The sequence below is a fragment of the Haliotis rufescens genome, unplaced genomic scaffold (genome assembly GCF_023055435.1).
Source record: "Haliotis rufescens isolate VD_foot unplaced genomic scaffold, xgHalRufe1.0.p SCAF_16, whole genome shotgun sequence".
NCBI lineage: Eukaryota > Metazoa > Mollusca > Gastropoda > Lepetellida > Haliotidae > Haliotis > Haliotis rufescens.
The window spans coordinates 32102839-32118997 of record NW_025963846.1 but is presented as its reverse complement, the minus strand read 5'-3'; the positions used below and the strand labels follow the sequence as shown (position 1 = coordinate 32118997).

At 42.8% G+C, this 16159-nt stretch overlaps 1 protein-coding gene and 1 long non-coding RNA gene across 2 annotated transcripts; one reads left to right on the top strand and one right to left on the bottom strand.

The window, feature by feature from the left end:
• Positions 1–2381: 2381 nt before the first annotated feature.
• On the top strand, positions 2382–4241 carry LOC124113493. The gene is made up of 2 exons (XR_006857779.2): positions 2382–2573; positions 4210–4241. It is a non-coding gene; the product is annotated as an uncharacterized LOC124113493 (long non-coding RNA).
• Positions 4242–7709: 3468 nt separating this feature from the next.
• LOC124113492 (G-protein coupled receptor moody-like) lies at positions 7710–14393 on the bottom strand. Its single transcript, XM_046473860.2, has 3 exons — positions 13703–14393; positions 12487–12690; positions 7710–11343 (listed from the first exon to the last, which is right to left on the bottom strand). Exons 1-3 carry the CDS (start codon positions 13857–13859, stop codon positions 10574–10576), a joined length of 1131 nt encoding a protein of 376 aa, XP_046329816.2. The 5' UTR covers positions 13860–14393; the 3' UTR covers positions 7710–10573.
• Between the last annotated feature and the right edge of the window lie 1766 nt (positions 14394–16159).

Sequence of the window (16159 nt, the reverse complement as noted above, 5' to 3'; positions counted from 1 at the left end):
TTCATACTTGTGAGATAAGATACAGTAGGTGGTTGTAGGCGCACGAGCTGCCTGTGGTGGTCAGTATTTACATACTTGTAGGTAAACACGTACTAGCTATAAACAAGAATATACATACATATATATATATATAGATATATAGATATATAGATATACACACACACACATATGAACAGTATTTCTGTTTCTGTACATGGCCAAATACACACAGTAGACAGACAATATACATAGTGTATTAATGACATATAAACGACAAATACCAGTTGGGGGAACGAGTGGCCCAGTCGCCTAGGGCGCCGGTATTCGCTCTGTAGAGTTGCGTCCCCTAGGCACGACAGGAACCTATGATAGTGGGTTCGCCCCGATTATGTTTCTAGGTTTGTCAGCACCATACCCGCGCTCGTGGGTTTCACCAAAGTGGTAAACGCCTGAGACCTGCATCACTTCGGGCTTTCCTCCCACATTAAGCTGAGGCCCCGTGATATAACTGGAATAGTGTTCAAAGCACCGTTGAACCCAACTCAGTCACTCGTATACCAGGTGCGCGGGCCTGGGTGTACACCACACCGGGGGGCGATACCGCACTAAGTGTCTACCAGCTCGTCTGCAGAGAAAATAATAATAATAATATTATTATAAACAGTACATGCAGACATATCAATTAGAACAAATACAGAAATGAGCATTAATACTTGCAGGTAAATTAATCATATTTACATGTATATGTGCAGCTGAGCATGACAAAGCAAGGCCATAAAATGCATCATTCATTCATGCTTACATCCCTCCTTTCAGCCATGCATGCTCACTTGGTCTTGCCGCTTATATCACCAATGAATTCGGGTAAATTACAATTATTAATTTTATTTTTTATGCTTATACATACTATAATGAATTTGGGATACTTATTTAGTTGTTTGAAGCAATTTAAATATCAATTACTTATTTTTGTGTCCAAACAAACTTAAACAAATACTGCCACTATATATATTACTACAATATTGCGAATACAATTATGGATAAAATACTCAATCCTGCGGAAGCCTACTGAAGCCTTTTAGGGTCATTTGTTTTTGTTTTTTTTGTTTACTTAAATTTTCAAGAGTTGAAAAAATAAGCTTTTAACTTGAAATTTCAACGCAGCATCATGAAATTTCAACACAGCATCATGAAATTTAACTTAGTATCTTGAAATTTCAAGAAAAGAAGAAAAAAAGAAGTGATCCTAAAAGGCTTCCGATGAAAATGCTTAGTGTCATGTTTAAGGTAGGCTGAGCAAGATAACAAAATAAGACAGGATAACTTTGATACATGCGATCAACACGCCGGAAAGAAATTTTGTAGCATACCTTAAAATTGTTGCAAGTATCTTTACTGTCATAAAGCGTATATACAGTAGTAAAGTTATCAATATTTCTTCATAATTAATCTTTTCAAAGTAATAGCTACATTGTTGTAATATTATTTTATAATACCGAGATCAGGGGAGACATGCAGACATTGATACAATCGAAACCCACAACGTTGTGAGTGCTTATTATTTGTTTAACCATGAACAATACTTCTCTATGAGAGTTACCTCCCGAATGATAGCATGTTTACTCCTGTAGCCTGACACGTCAAGTATTTGCGCTGTAAAGTGCTACTACCTCCCTACACAGAAATGGGTCAAGGTTTCACCGCAGCGAAATGTTGTGTGGGGAAATAAGTCGACTAGAGATAGACTGGTACCCTGCCCTTCGTCTCCTAGCGGCTGCAGGCGAAGAGCGCAAACGCTCTAGGGCAGGCAAACCAGTCTAGGACAGAGCGTACTCCCCTCTCATAATAATAACATATTAACAGGGTATGAAACTCCCAAAACGTTCAGCCAGACCACAGGACTGGCTACCTGAAATACTTGCCAGCCCTGACCAAAACCCGCCTGCCCACTATAATCATATGTTTCTCAGGATAAGCTAACGGGGTTTCTTTTTGGTTACATTTTATCATTCATCTTTAAATGTGAATTAATGCTTATCATCGGGAAATATTTAGAATACTTTCACATATGAAATATAACCCGACCGTCGGGCAGGGGAATTTGAAAATCTGGCAGCCCGAGTTGAAATCAACCCGTCTCGGACGGTCGGGCAGGCAGGTATTTCGAACACTGAATATAAACGTGTTTAATGTAGTGTTTCTAATAATTTACAGTTAGGAATGTTTAACAAAATATTTGTTTAAATATTTTTGAATATCGTATGTACACTTGTCATTATACATATGAGAGACAAAGAAACGTTTCATTAAAAGTTTGTTTACTCATCCCCTTTCAACCTTCTTAATATAATTCGCTTAAAATTTTCACTGTAACTCATTCTTTTGTTTTACAGGTTTCGGGATTCGTTTTGCAGTCTTGTTTTAGTATTCATTCTGTGAGCGGCAAAAATTGCAGAATATTTCTTGTCACAAGGCATACTTGTGTCTGCATGTCAAAATCTCACGTACTAAAAATACATTCCGCGTGGGGAATCCCTCTCCATCAGCGCCGTCTAGTGGGATTCTCTTCTTCCGGTCTCTTCCGCCATATTCAGGTGCGTGAAGATTGTTCATGATTTCGCATGTTGATATCCAGAAACATCCCGCAAATGAGCACATTTTTTCCTTTAGTTATACACTATTTTAAAGCCAAGCAAATACATCTATATAACTTTGTATATATTTTATGGATCAGTTGCTATTTTAAGTTAATATGTCAAATCTAGTCAGCGCTCCATGTTCATGGAAATATTTTTCGTGTGATGTTTACGTTGGTTAGTGTTAAGTTTAAACTTAGGTTTGGTTTAACCAGAAAATGTAAATGTTGTCAAATGTTTTATATATATAATACCTCCACTGTGATACCGCCAATTATATTTTGGTTGTACACAGATGTCTATAATCAGGGAGGTATACATTAGCCCAATACCTCATGCAGTGTTTACAGTATTTTAATTATTGGAAATACGATAGCGCTACTGCTTCGGGCTCTCTATCGGTATTGTATATTAAAATATATTATTGTTATATCATACCAAGTTTTATCAGGCTTTTAAGACTATGATTTGTAAGAGTTACAGTGACTGAATTTTCAGACTTGACCCTCATTAATCAATTAACGTTAATTCAGAATGTAGACCATGCAGCCCATTGTTCAAATAATACATTGTGTTATTACTTAACAATTCAAGTACTGTACGAAAATATGGTATTGGTCACAATTATGCCCCTATAAATAATATACATATCATATATAACCGTAGATCAGCTGTATTTTGAGGACCAAAGAAAAGATGCTGTAGAAAGGGGTCGACTTTTGTATGGATTACACATTCATCAAACTCTTTTTGTCTGTTGGTAAAAATCTACATCATATCGCTCCAGGTGAAAGAACAACGGTACATATCTATACACACAGTCCATAACACCTCGATCATGTACTGGCATGAAAGCAACACAATGATAATATTTTAAATTAGAACAGTACCAACATCCACAATTTGTATGTATACTGACAGCCATAAGAAACTTCACCACTTTAAAAATGACATTTCACAAGTTAAAAACACAAGTTCAAACTAAATCAATGCAAAACACATCTGCAGGGAATATTGCCACACAAACATCGGCAGGGAACATTGCCACACAAACATTGGCAGGGAACATTGCCACACAAACATTGGCAGGGAGCATTGCCACACAAACATCGGCAGGGAGCATTGCCACACAAACATCGGCAGGGAGCATTGCCACACAAACATTGGCAGGGAGCATTGCCACACAAACATCGGCAGGGAACATTGCCACACAAACATCGACAGGGAACATTGCCACACAAACATCGGCGGGGAACATTGCCACACAAACATCGGCGGGGAACATTGCCACACAAACATCGGCGGGGAACATTGCCACACAAACATCGGCAGGGAACATTGCCACACAAACATTGGCAGGGAGCATTGCCACAGAAACATCGGCAGGGAACATTGCCACACAAACATCGACAGGGAACATTGCCACACAAACATCGGCAGGGAACATTGCCACACAAACATCGGCAGGGAACATTGCCACACAAACATTGGCAGGGAACATTGCCACACAAAAAGCCTCAGATCCTTGTACACAAATGTGTCACCTAATTTAATTGCATCCAAACAATAACTCATGTGATGGTTCTCTTTTCAGGCTTCAGGCAGAACCACCCACACTTGATTAGGTGAGTGTAACTCTGGTACTTGTATCTCTGCTCGAGAAATAATGGCTAACCTGATCCAGTACAAATGAAAATGTTTATGGTTTAAATTATGACGTCAAGTTTCAGAACTCAGCGTTAGAAATTGGCACTAGTCCAATAGTCCTTGCCTGACTGCTCAATAGTTAAGGTATCATAAGGACTAGTTAAAATATGCCCTTTAAAATGGTTTTGCTATGTGTTCTCATTATAAGGACATGTGGACTAAAACTGTTAGTTTCTATCACTGAGAACTGGTGTGAAGAGGTGGGCTATAGATTTATATGTGCTGGACACTTAACCTGATATTGACTTGTATTGTCGTACACTTAACACATCAATTATAACTCTGCACACTGTTTTGCTTTCATTGGGACTGACGATGGATGTTAGATATGTACGTTGTTAATGTTTATGGTATAGACCATGCATGTTGTGGCCAGATAAACCCTTATCACTTTCATCTTTGAGGTCATTTTGAAACATTGTTGTCATGCATTGCCGGTTGTTCTGGCCGCACTTTTAACGGACAATCCTGAGAATTGGGGGGGAACGGGTGGCCAGTCATCTAAGGCACCGCAATACCCTGTGCACAGTTGCGTCCCTTGGGCACGCCAGAAACCTATGATTGTGGGTTCGATTCCCGGGTCGCCCCGATTATGTTTCTAGGTTTGTCAGCCCCATACCTGTGCTCGTGGGTTTCACCAAAGTGGTAAACTTCTGAGACCTGCATCACTTCGGCTTTCCTCTCACATTAAGCTGACACGTCGTGATATAACTGGAATATTGTTAAAAAGCGGCGTTAAACCCAACTCATTCACTCGCTCACTCACTCCTGAGAATTGTTGAACTTCATTCTCAAAAAGTTGTCTTGATTAACGTCAAGGTCTAGAAGTTATATACTCACCACCAAAAGGAACGCGAATACCATACATGTTGGTTAATATATGAAGACTAACACATATTTAAGAGATCATAGATTGGTTTGATGCACAAACGAACATACTGGTATGTTGTGTGAACTGATGCTCATGAACGTATCACATGTGATGTCATAGACCCATAACTCGAGATGCACCATTTGTCTCGTGCAGGATTAGCGTGTAAAGTTTGGAAATCACGTGCAGCATATCATGGTAAGAGTACAAATACTGTGGTAACACCTGACTGATAGTTTTGTCATACACATTAGAAACATCTCCTCTTGACCTACTTACTGCTCTATATGTTTCTATGGTCCGCATTTCTTTTGGCAGTGAGTATATATTTTGGCTGGAATGATGTGGATAGCTTGTGGTTATGCCAGTAGCAAACACGTCTGGTTGAAACTGAAGGATTCCTACAAACAAACATTGATTTTGGGAAAGCTTTAGCAATAGGTACTCAAACTGAACCAAAGCTAGAAAACTATCGTTGGCTGATGCATGTCATCGTATTCCAATTGCATGGATCGATGCCCATGATGTCAATCACTGGAAAGTCTGGTTTAGACTTGATTATTTACTGACAGCCGCCATATAGCTGGAATTTTGCCAAGCGTGACGTTAAACAACAAGATGAACTGTAGTGCTGGGTCGGTGCCAGCAACAGAGTTAGACATGGCCACGAGTCCCTACATCAGAGAGGACCGCCTCTAGTGGTAGAGCGTCCGCCTGGAGGTCGGAAGGTCTGGGGTTCGATCCCCGGCCGCGTCATACCAAAAGACGTTAAAAGATGGTACTTGTTGTTACCCTGTCTGGCGCTGGGCATTAAAGGGCTACAACAAGGACTGGTCAGCTGGTCGGCTCGGCTTCATGTTAAACTGCGGCATGGTATCTCGGTGAGCTAGCACTATAAATCAGCATCAGTCCGGACTACAAGCAGACACACACACGTGCATGCACGTCGCTATATAAGTGCAATAATCTTGGACGCGACGTTAAACCCGATTTCACCTCACCTCACCTCACCTCACCTCACCTCACCTCACCTCACCTCACCTCACCTCACCTCACCTCACCTCACCTTTATCCGAGACAAGTGAAAATCCAGAGGTACTAGTTGTTTTCTACCAACATGGAGATCTTATGCATTAACAACTAGTCTGGAGGTCATTTCGGATATGAACAATGGTGTTTGCCACTGCTAGGGGAGGGGCTTCGTGGATTGTGTGTCATACCCTGGCTGCAAGGGGTGTTGCTCATGATATCTATCACTAGTTTGAGTCTTCCTGATTGATTATTTACAGGCTGCTGTGTAAGTGGAACATAGCTTAGTTGCAATAATAAACAACAGACAAAGCACACTGGTATTTTCTGTAGGTGACAAATACACATTAGGGATGGGTATTGGAGGTTAAAAGTGTATCACAATACTTTGCAAGGCACAAGGTCATATTGCAAAACGTATCACGATATATTGTATAATTCAAAATTTTTAATCCAGAAGCAATCTTATACATTAAGGTATGAACTGAAGTTCATAAATGAAACCAAACAAGATGCTGGTACAACACAATATTGACTAATTTAAAAAAATATGCATCTTGGGGCCCCGGATGCTCACTCATCAGCGTTAGAAATTGGCACTATTCCTGTAGTCCTTACCAAACTGCCCAATAGTAATGGTATCCTAAGGACTAGTAAAAATTGGCCCATTTTAAGAGTTTTGCTATATGTTATCATTATAAGGACTAGTGGACAAGAACTGTTAGTTTCTAACCCTGCTCATGGGTAGTGAAGGCATTTGGCAAGTATATGACATTAAACACATGATAAAAATCCCAATTTGAAATCATTTGATATATCGAGCATGAAAAAGTGATAATGTGATACGTATCATGGAAAGAATGAACCTCAATTTACCGATATACCGGTAATACCTCACACCCTTAATACCGATCAATGGTTTGTGTTTTCATGATTGATTATTTACAGTCTGCCGTGTGACGGGAATATTTCTTTGTGCAGTGTTAACCAACAGACAAAGAACACAGTGGTGTTTTACGTAGGTAACAAATAAACCAGCCCAATGGAACTTGACTAGACATACAGGTAGCAGCCTGTCATCAGTGTGATTGTTTGAAGCAAAGCTGATCGGTCTCTGGTTAGAATAGACTAAGTGTCTTGTTTGTTTGTTTGTTTGTGTCTGTTGTTTAACAACTCACTCAGCGATGTTACAGCTATATGACGGTGGTCTGTAAATAATTGGGGCAGATGGGTAGCCAAGTGGTTAAAGTGTTCACTCGTCATGCCGAATCCCCGGGTTCGGTTTCCGACATGGGTACAATGTGTGAAGTCCATTTCTGGTGTCCCCCGCCATGATATAGCTGGAATATTGCTGAAACCAGCGTAAAACCATGCTCGCTCGCTCACTGTGAATAATCGAGTCTGGACCAGATAATCCAGTGATTGACATCATGAGTGTTTATCCACACAATTGGGATACGATGACATGCATCAACCAAGTCAGCGAGTCTGACCACCCGATCCTGTTAGTTGTCTCTTACCAACAACTAAGTGAATCTGGTGATAAACTTGGTGTCTTTGGTGATTGTCGATGTTGGACGCTGCTCATTATATCAATCACTGGTTGTATGTTTCCCATCACATCGCTAGGTGTTGAGACCGTCATCCCATGACTGGAATCTGAACACAACAAACATGCATCCAACTTTAAGTCAGAGTAGAACATAGAACACAAGGCATTTATAGACAAACAATGATGTTTAATCTCCTAGTGGGGATTCAAGGACAGAACATGTTCCCAGTTGACAAAGGTTAAAATTTGTGGCATCAAAGTTACAGACCCGGAAGATCCTCGGTAGAATAAGTCTTCAGCAACCCATGCTTGTCGTAAAAGGCGACTAAGAGGCAACTAACGGGATTGGGTGGGGAGGCTTGCTGACTTAGTTAATGCATTTCATCGATCCTCCCAATTGCATAGATCGATGCTCATGATGTCAATCACTGGATTGTCTGGTCCAGACTAGATTATTTACAGACTGCCGTCATATAGCTGGAATATTTCTGAGTGCGGCGTTAAACAAATATCCAGGTTACAACCCGGGTCGTCACAGTGTTAGAGCTTCACCGCACATGGGTTGTCAAATAGCCACTGTTTCCCCTTTTTTTTAAATTAGACGAAGAGGGTTGATACTGGCATCAAATCCCAAACAGCATGGGCCCAAAATATGAGGCATGGTTTTTGTCGACTCGTTCACAGGCTGACAGATATGGCTTATGCCGACACAACACTCCATATCACAGATGACTTTCCATAAAACAAGGATACAAATGTGACTATGAGGAATATACAGTGGCTCTCATTAACACGTTTCTTATATGATACATGAGGTTTCCACACCTGACAATACTCCCCTCCCATAAACAAGCTCAGTGGTTTGCTTGACATGACCAAGGATTTATTGAGGACTTTTCAGAGCAAATGTTGAGGGCATGCGGAAGCTGTATCATGTCTTAGCTGTGCAAACTCTCACAGATAACAGGGGCGGTCGGGTAGCCTAGTGGTTAAAGCGTTCGCTCGTCACGCCGAAGACCCAGGTTCGATTCCCGACATGGGTACAATGTGTGAAGCCCATTTCTGGTGTCCCCCGCCGTGATATTGCTGGAATATTGCTAAAATCAGCGTAAAACCATACTCACTCACTCACAGATAACAGAACAAATGAAGAGTGAGAAGCTTATATAATTGGTATAACATTATTCCATTTATTCATTTTTTAAATCAAATTTTGGACAATGCCTTTTCCCCCAATTTGCCTGACATGTGCACCTAGTTAATGATCGTGATTAACCCCAGTGAGAAGTGTAGCCAGAGGTTTGTGTTTCTGTAGTCTGTGCACCAAATGTCTGTGAAGAATAAGGAAGATATTGAAGCCTTGGCGAACATCCCAGCGCTGTGTGTAAGTGGAAGCTGAGACAGGCTGTGAATGGAGTAAACTCTCCAATAAGTGAGCGCTGATATGCACACTTGTCCATGTGATTTTTAAACAAACAAATCCTAAATAAACTTAATGAGCATTAGATATACCAAAATGAGGAACAAATGTGTATTCATGCAAACTTGTATCTAGCTTGTTATTGATACATTTATTAGGACCAAGACATACAATACATTCACCCATTAACTCTTCTAGTTTGTGAAACTAAATTTACAAGGGGTATTCATGCAAACCCATTTCTAATTTATTAGTAAACTTGTAGAAACAAGATATATATTAATGCAAAAACATTTCTACTTTGTGGCTTATTAAGAAATATTTTAAACATTATTTATTTCTTAAAATATATCTTATGTTCCATTGCTCTGGAATGAAATCGGTGTATAACAACAGTTACCTCCCTTCATCCCTATGCATCGGCCCTGCCTTCAGAAACTTGGTCACAGTCTTTTGTGTGACTTAAAAACAAATCTGGGAAATATGTGCAGGCTGCGGTGTAGGACCGCAATCGGACCTGTGTGGTTGTCTCGGAGAATTGTAATCTCGAGAATCGTAATACTATACTCAAAGATATCATATATTTTATCTGAATTAATAATTTGGATGCATTAGCGTAATGACATTATTATTTTTTTCTTAAATGCCTTTTTACTGGGGCCCGGGTAACCAAGTAGTGTGAGGCACCGCAGTTCGCTGCACAGACTTGCATCCCTTGGGCACACAAGAAACTTATGATTGTAGGTTCGAATCCTGGTGCGCCCCAATTGTTTCTAGGTATGCCCGTGCTCGTGGGTTTCACCAAAGTGGGAAAAGTGTCAGACCTGCATCACTTTGGCCTCCCTCCCACATTAAGCTGACACGTGATATGAATGGACTACTGTTAAAATGGGACTTTAAAACCAAACTCCTGTTTGAACTGTTGATAAATTTGTCTATTTGTTGAGGTCAGAATGTTATTTTGGATTGTCACTTGCTTAGTTCCAACAAAATGCACAAACATACATAGTGTTCGAAATTGGCACCAGTCCTGTTGTCCTTGCCAAACAGCCCAATAGTTTAAGGTAGCATAAGGACTAAAAGAATGTTATTTTTAAGGGTTTTGCTATTTGCTATCAATATAAGGACTAGAGGACTAAAACTGTTAGTTTCCATCGCTGATTCATAGTCCAATAGGGTCCACATTTCCATTTGCAATCAGTTCAACCTACAGGAAGACTCCTGTCCTATTTCAGCAAACATCACAGGTTGCCTCAGCAGTTTCACAGTTCCACAATCTTTTGTGCGGTTTCACAATATCCCGTTCATACTCGAGTTCGTTCCCTCTCTGCTGTGACGTTCTTGGACCCACCTTGCTGCGTGGGAGAATCCTGATCCGTTCATGTCTCACAGGGTGATGGGTCCGAGTTCGAGCCTAGACCCAGCAACGATGAGGTCTGCTGCCCTGGCAACAACTGGTTCAACTCACACAGGTGCTGCTTGTGGGGGATGGCATGACTTGTCATCTTGACTGTTGGGTCCTTCTTACCTACTTTCTTGCAGGACATAATGTTCATGTAGGCTTGTCTGAATTGGGAGTTCATGAGTCCGTAGATAAGCGGGTTGATGGCACTGCCAACGTACACGGTGATGGAGCAGAACATATGAAACTGCTTGGACAGTACAGTGTTCCAGTCGATGATGCTGGATATCGTGCAGGGGAAATAAGACAACGCGAACACGATGAATATTGCGATCATCATGCGAGTCAGATGCATCTCCTTACGGTGATTGTGAAGGTCAAGGACAGAGTTGAGGATGGTCGGTCGTACGATGCGGCGATGACTGGCCCTGGTCGTGCGGAAGATCCTGGCGTAGAAGTACATGATGAGCACGCTTGGAATCACTGCTCGGATGAGGAGGAGGAAGAGCTTGAAGGACTGGCTGTCATGGTCGAGTATCAAGTTGCACGTGACCAGCACGGGGACGTAGCCGAACTGGCCCCAGACTCCCACAATGGCTGGACTCAAGCCCAGCAGGGGGAGGAGCCAGGCAACCACCAGCATCAGGGCCATGTTTCTAGGAACGAAGATTGTCTTGTAGGCGGCCAGGTCAGTGACCATCTTGTAGCGGTTCCACGCTATCATCGTGATGGTGATGATTGTTGTACCTGTGCACAGATGAAGACTATCAGGACGAATTGATCAGCTGGAGAATGTATTAAGCCAGTGTTTGATGATATGGAAAAATTAACTTTGACAGGAATTTAAAAAACCAAAGGATGGTAAAACATAAAAATTTAATCATGTAGAACTACATTTTCTTTGCAAAAGTCAATGAGGTCATTCTGCCGTGCCAGTACAAGCAGGCATCTTTAGTTACTGATAGTTATTTTGAAGTGGACGCTGAGCTAGGAAGGGTTTCTACCCGTGAGAGTGGACGCTGATCTAGGAAGGGTTTCTCCATGTGAGAGTGGATGCTGATCTAGGAAGGGTTTCTACCTGTGAGAGTGGATGCTGATCTAGGAAGGGTTTCTCCATGTGAGAGTGGATGCTGATCTAGGAAGGGTTTCTACCCGTGAGAGTGGACGCTGATCTAGGAAGGGTTTCTACCTGTGAGAGTGGATGCTGATCTAGGAAGGGTTTCTACCTGTGAGAGTGGACGCTGATCTAGGAAGGGTTTCTACCTGTGAGTGGGGACGCTGATCTAGGAAGGGTTTCTACCTGTGAGAGTGGATGCTGATCTAGGAAGGGTTTCTACCTGTGAGAATGGATGCTGAGCTAGGAAGGGTTTCTACCTGTGAGAGTGGACGCTGAGCTAGGAAGGGTTTCTACCTGTGAGAGTGGACGCTGATCTAGGAAGGGTTTCTACCTGTGAGAATGGATGCTGAGCTAGGAAGGGTTTCTACCTGTGAGAGTGGAGGCTGAGCTAGGAAGGGTTTCTACCTGTGAGAGTGGACGCTGAGCTAGGAAGGGTTTCTACCTGTGAGAGTGGACGCTGATCTAGGAAGGGTTTCTACCTGTGAGAGTGGATGCTGAGCTAGGAAGGGTTTCTACCTGTGATAGTGGACGCTGAGCTGGGAAGGGTTTCTACCTGTGAGAGTGGACGCTGAGCTAGGAAGGGTTTCTACCTGTGAGAGTGGACGCTGATCTAGGAAGGGTTTCTACCTGTGAGAGTGGATGCTGAGCTAGGAAGGGTTTCTGCCTGTGAGTGGGGACGCTGATCTAGGAAGGGTTTCTACCTGTGAGAGTGGACGCTGAGCTAGGAAGGGTTTCTACCTGTGAGTGGACGCTGAGCTAGGAAGGGTTTCTACCTGTGAGAGTGTATCCCAAGATGCCCACAAACTTGCAGAGGTTGGCGTCGATGTACCAGCCATCTGCGATGTAGGTGTAGATGTTGAAGGGCAGGACAAGGAAGACAAACATGAGGTCACACACGCTGAGGTTCACCACGAACATGTTGGACACGGTCTGCAGCCTCCTTGTGGTCTTCACAGCCAGGACGGCCATGATGTTACCTGCAACAGACGACGAAGCAGTCAGCCTCGTGAATCTTCAGAATACACACTACAGTAGCTGGGGAAATAGGGGGAATTCTCCCACGATTTGGGAAATTACTCAGTTTGGTCAGAGGTGTCAAACAACAATAACCACCTGTGATGATTTGACACCTGCATCACAGTTGAAGCCAACACTTAGTAAGTACTTCTTACTTAGTCATGTCAGTTGGCAGTTTTGAACAATTATTTGTACAATTATGGGCTACAAAGTTCAGAGTATTCAAAGCTTGTGTGGCAATCCATTTTGGGTACAAAATGTACATTAACACTGTTCCAGATAACTTTTTGAACAATTGAGTTTTTTCTTTGGGTTTCTATTTTAATTGGGTTATTACATTTTTCATTGTGTAACCAATATTTTCACTCCTCTGTTGTGTTTTTCCCCAAATTAGTGAACATTTTAAGATTTGAAAAAAAGGAAATAATGTTTTGAATGTATATAACTGTTCTAAATATATATAGGCTTGACTCGGAAAGTAAATTAGCTTGTATTTGTGTTGGCTCCTTTGTACGCATGCTGAAAAATTCTTCATTGGGTATTTACGCGAGCTGATTTCATACATTTGAGTTTTTCATTTAATGCATGTGTTTCTGTATGCAAGTTAATTGAAAGTAATTGGGTTTTGAATATTTTTGGGGGGTATTTTACGCAAATACGCTGCTTATCTGTAGCTCTGTATTAAGTTTTTGTGTGACTCCAGTATCTCGCCAATCATATAAATGAGTTAAGACCGCCCCGTTCTCTGGTGGATTGAGTGTCTGCCTGGAGAACAGAAAATCAGGGGTTAGATGGCATAAAAAAGGTGGTACTTGTTGTTTCCCAGCCTGGCACGCAGAATTACAGGGATAAAACAAGGACTTGGGAAATCAGTCAGTATACAGTATTTGTGTTAAGCTGTGGCATGGTATCTCAGAGGGCTGTACTATAATACTGAAATGGCAGTACACCCCCAAAATCACGTGTGCTTACCGGCGCACCCTGCGATGATGATGACCGCCATGAGAAAGACGGCTGCGTGCACCAAGAAGCCCGCCTCGTCTTGATCCACTGCCTGCTTCCACGTCAGGTCTTCCTCAGTCGTCAGTGGAAAGTTGACATGACGTCGGCTTCCGTTCGTGTGCACCATGTTTCCCTGTGGTGTCCTCACACAAGGATCTTTGTGAAACCTTTTCAGAAGAGTTAATTCTTTCAGCTCTGACCACGTGCCTGCTGTCACAGTTAACCACTGTCTCCCTCGTGAAGCAAACTTTGATTATCTCCCTTGCCTCAACACTGACAGTTTGCCACAGACTGATCAACTCCTCATTGATCCACGGGCCACACTCGTAACATTGCAGCAATTTGTCAGCAAGTCAGCAAGTCTGTACAAGGGTCTGAGATGTCGTTTCTTTGAGGAGTTTGGGCAGACAGATGATGACCAGCAATAAATCCGGAACAGCTATCTCAGAAGCACAGCATCATAATAACAACTACCATGTGGAATAACTTCCTGCCTTTCTGTCACACAAAACTTTCAGTTCTGAAAATGTTCCTTTTTTAAATCCTTCACATTGACTCCATTCCTGTAGTGGACCAACACTGGCTGGTACGTCATGTTGTCATTGAGAGCCCGGCGTGTACACTGTTGGTGCTGTCTTGTCTCTGCCCTCACACAGCTAGACTGGGGAGGCTCTGAGGAGCCCTACATCCCAGCAGGGGGCGGGGCTTCTTGGAGCTGATAGACAGCTACATGACGTCAGACTCCAGCCAAGGCTTGGAGATTACCCAAGCCGGTGTCTGATTGGCCATCTGTGTGTGTGAGGCTGAACATTTTGTCTTGACGTCTATCTGATATGTATATTGATTTATTTATGGTGGAAGATGAAATAATTGTCCCTCAGGTCTCAAAAACAGCAGTTGAACAAGTTGCTGTTAAACATGAACAAGCTTTCCTTTCAGCAATTTGTTTTTAATATATTTTGAAGGATCGGTGTGCAGCAATGCACACCATGTCTCTGAGGCACCATAAAACCTAGTTGCATAGTTCAGTGCAGCTCTTCACTTACTGATGAGGTAATGGCTTGTGCTGAGTACCGGCACTGATATACTTTTCATTTGGACATTTCTGTACGGACACCAGTAGCTTTGTCCCGCATCATCAGTGGAGCGACACTCCCTGATCATTTGAAAGCAGGCTTTTATTGTCCTACATTTATGACATCCTCTTTTTCAAAGAAAATAAACAGGAGAAAAGAAAAAAGAAAGAAAAAATCCCCCAGTCCCTAGTGCAACTACACTATGGGATGTGCGGAAATAGGAAACACATTTTGCTGTGATTTATTTGTTTTAAAATATTTTGTGTAAACCATTGATAGCTCCTGTGATGGCAGAGTTCACCGCCCTGGAAACACTTGTGTTGAGGGGGGATGCCACCAGTTGTCACTATTATTGACGGGAAGGTGTTGTGTTAGCTCACCTGTCAGCTCACCTGCTTCGTTTGTATTGCAGGTAACAAACCAGTCAACAGACCAAGATGGCCAAGTCCAAGAACCACACCAATCACAACCAGAGTAAGTAGACACAGTATAACTAAGGAATGCCTTGGGTTAGCAAATTGCCATAACTACCAGCTCACAGTGCTTGGTCTTGTACAAGATGTATGAATGGTTCAGAGGCTTGTATGTCCTTGGGAGTCCCCAGGCATGCCCTCTATCCACTAAACCAGGGAGGTGGTCCTAAGTCCTTGCAGGTGACTCCCCATTCAGACACTGTCCACTAGACCAGGGAGCTGGTCCTAAGTCCTTGCAGGTGACTCCCCATTCAGACACTGTCCACTAGACCAGGGAGTTGGTCCTAAGTCCTTGCAGGTGACTCCTAGTCACTCTCTGTCCACTAAACCAGGGAGGTGGTCCTAAGTCCTTGCAGGTAACTCCCCAGTCAGACACTGTCCACTAGACCAGGGAGTTGGTCCTAAGTCCTTGCAGGTAACTCCCCAGTCAGACACTGTCCACTAGACCAGGGAGTTGGTCCTAAATCCTTGCAGGTGACTCCCCAGTCAGACACTGTCCACTAGACCAGGGAGTTGGTCCTAAATCCTTGCAGGTGACTCCCCAGTCAGACACTGTCCACTAGACCAGGGAGTTTGTCCTAAATCCTTGCAGGTGACTCCCCATTCAGACACTGTCCACTAGACCAGGGAGTTGGTCCATAAGTCCTTGCAGGTGACTCCCCATTCAGACACTGTCCACTAGACCAGGGAGTTGGTCCTAAGTCCTTGGAGGCAACTCCCCAGTCACTCTGTCCACTAGACCAGGGAGGTGGTCCTAAGTCCTTGGAGGCAACTCCCCAGTCACTCTGTCCACTAGACCAGGGAGGTGGTCCTAAGTCCTAGGAGGTGACTCCCCAGTCACTCTCTGTCCACTAGACCAGGGAGGTGGTCCTAAGTCC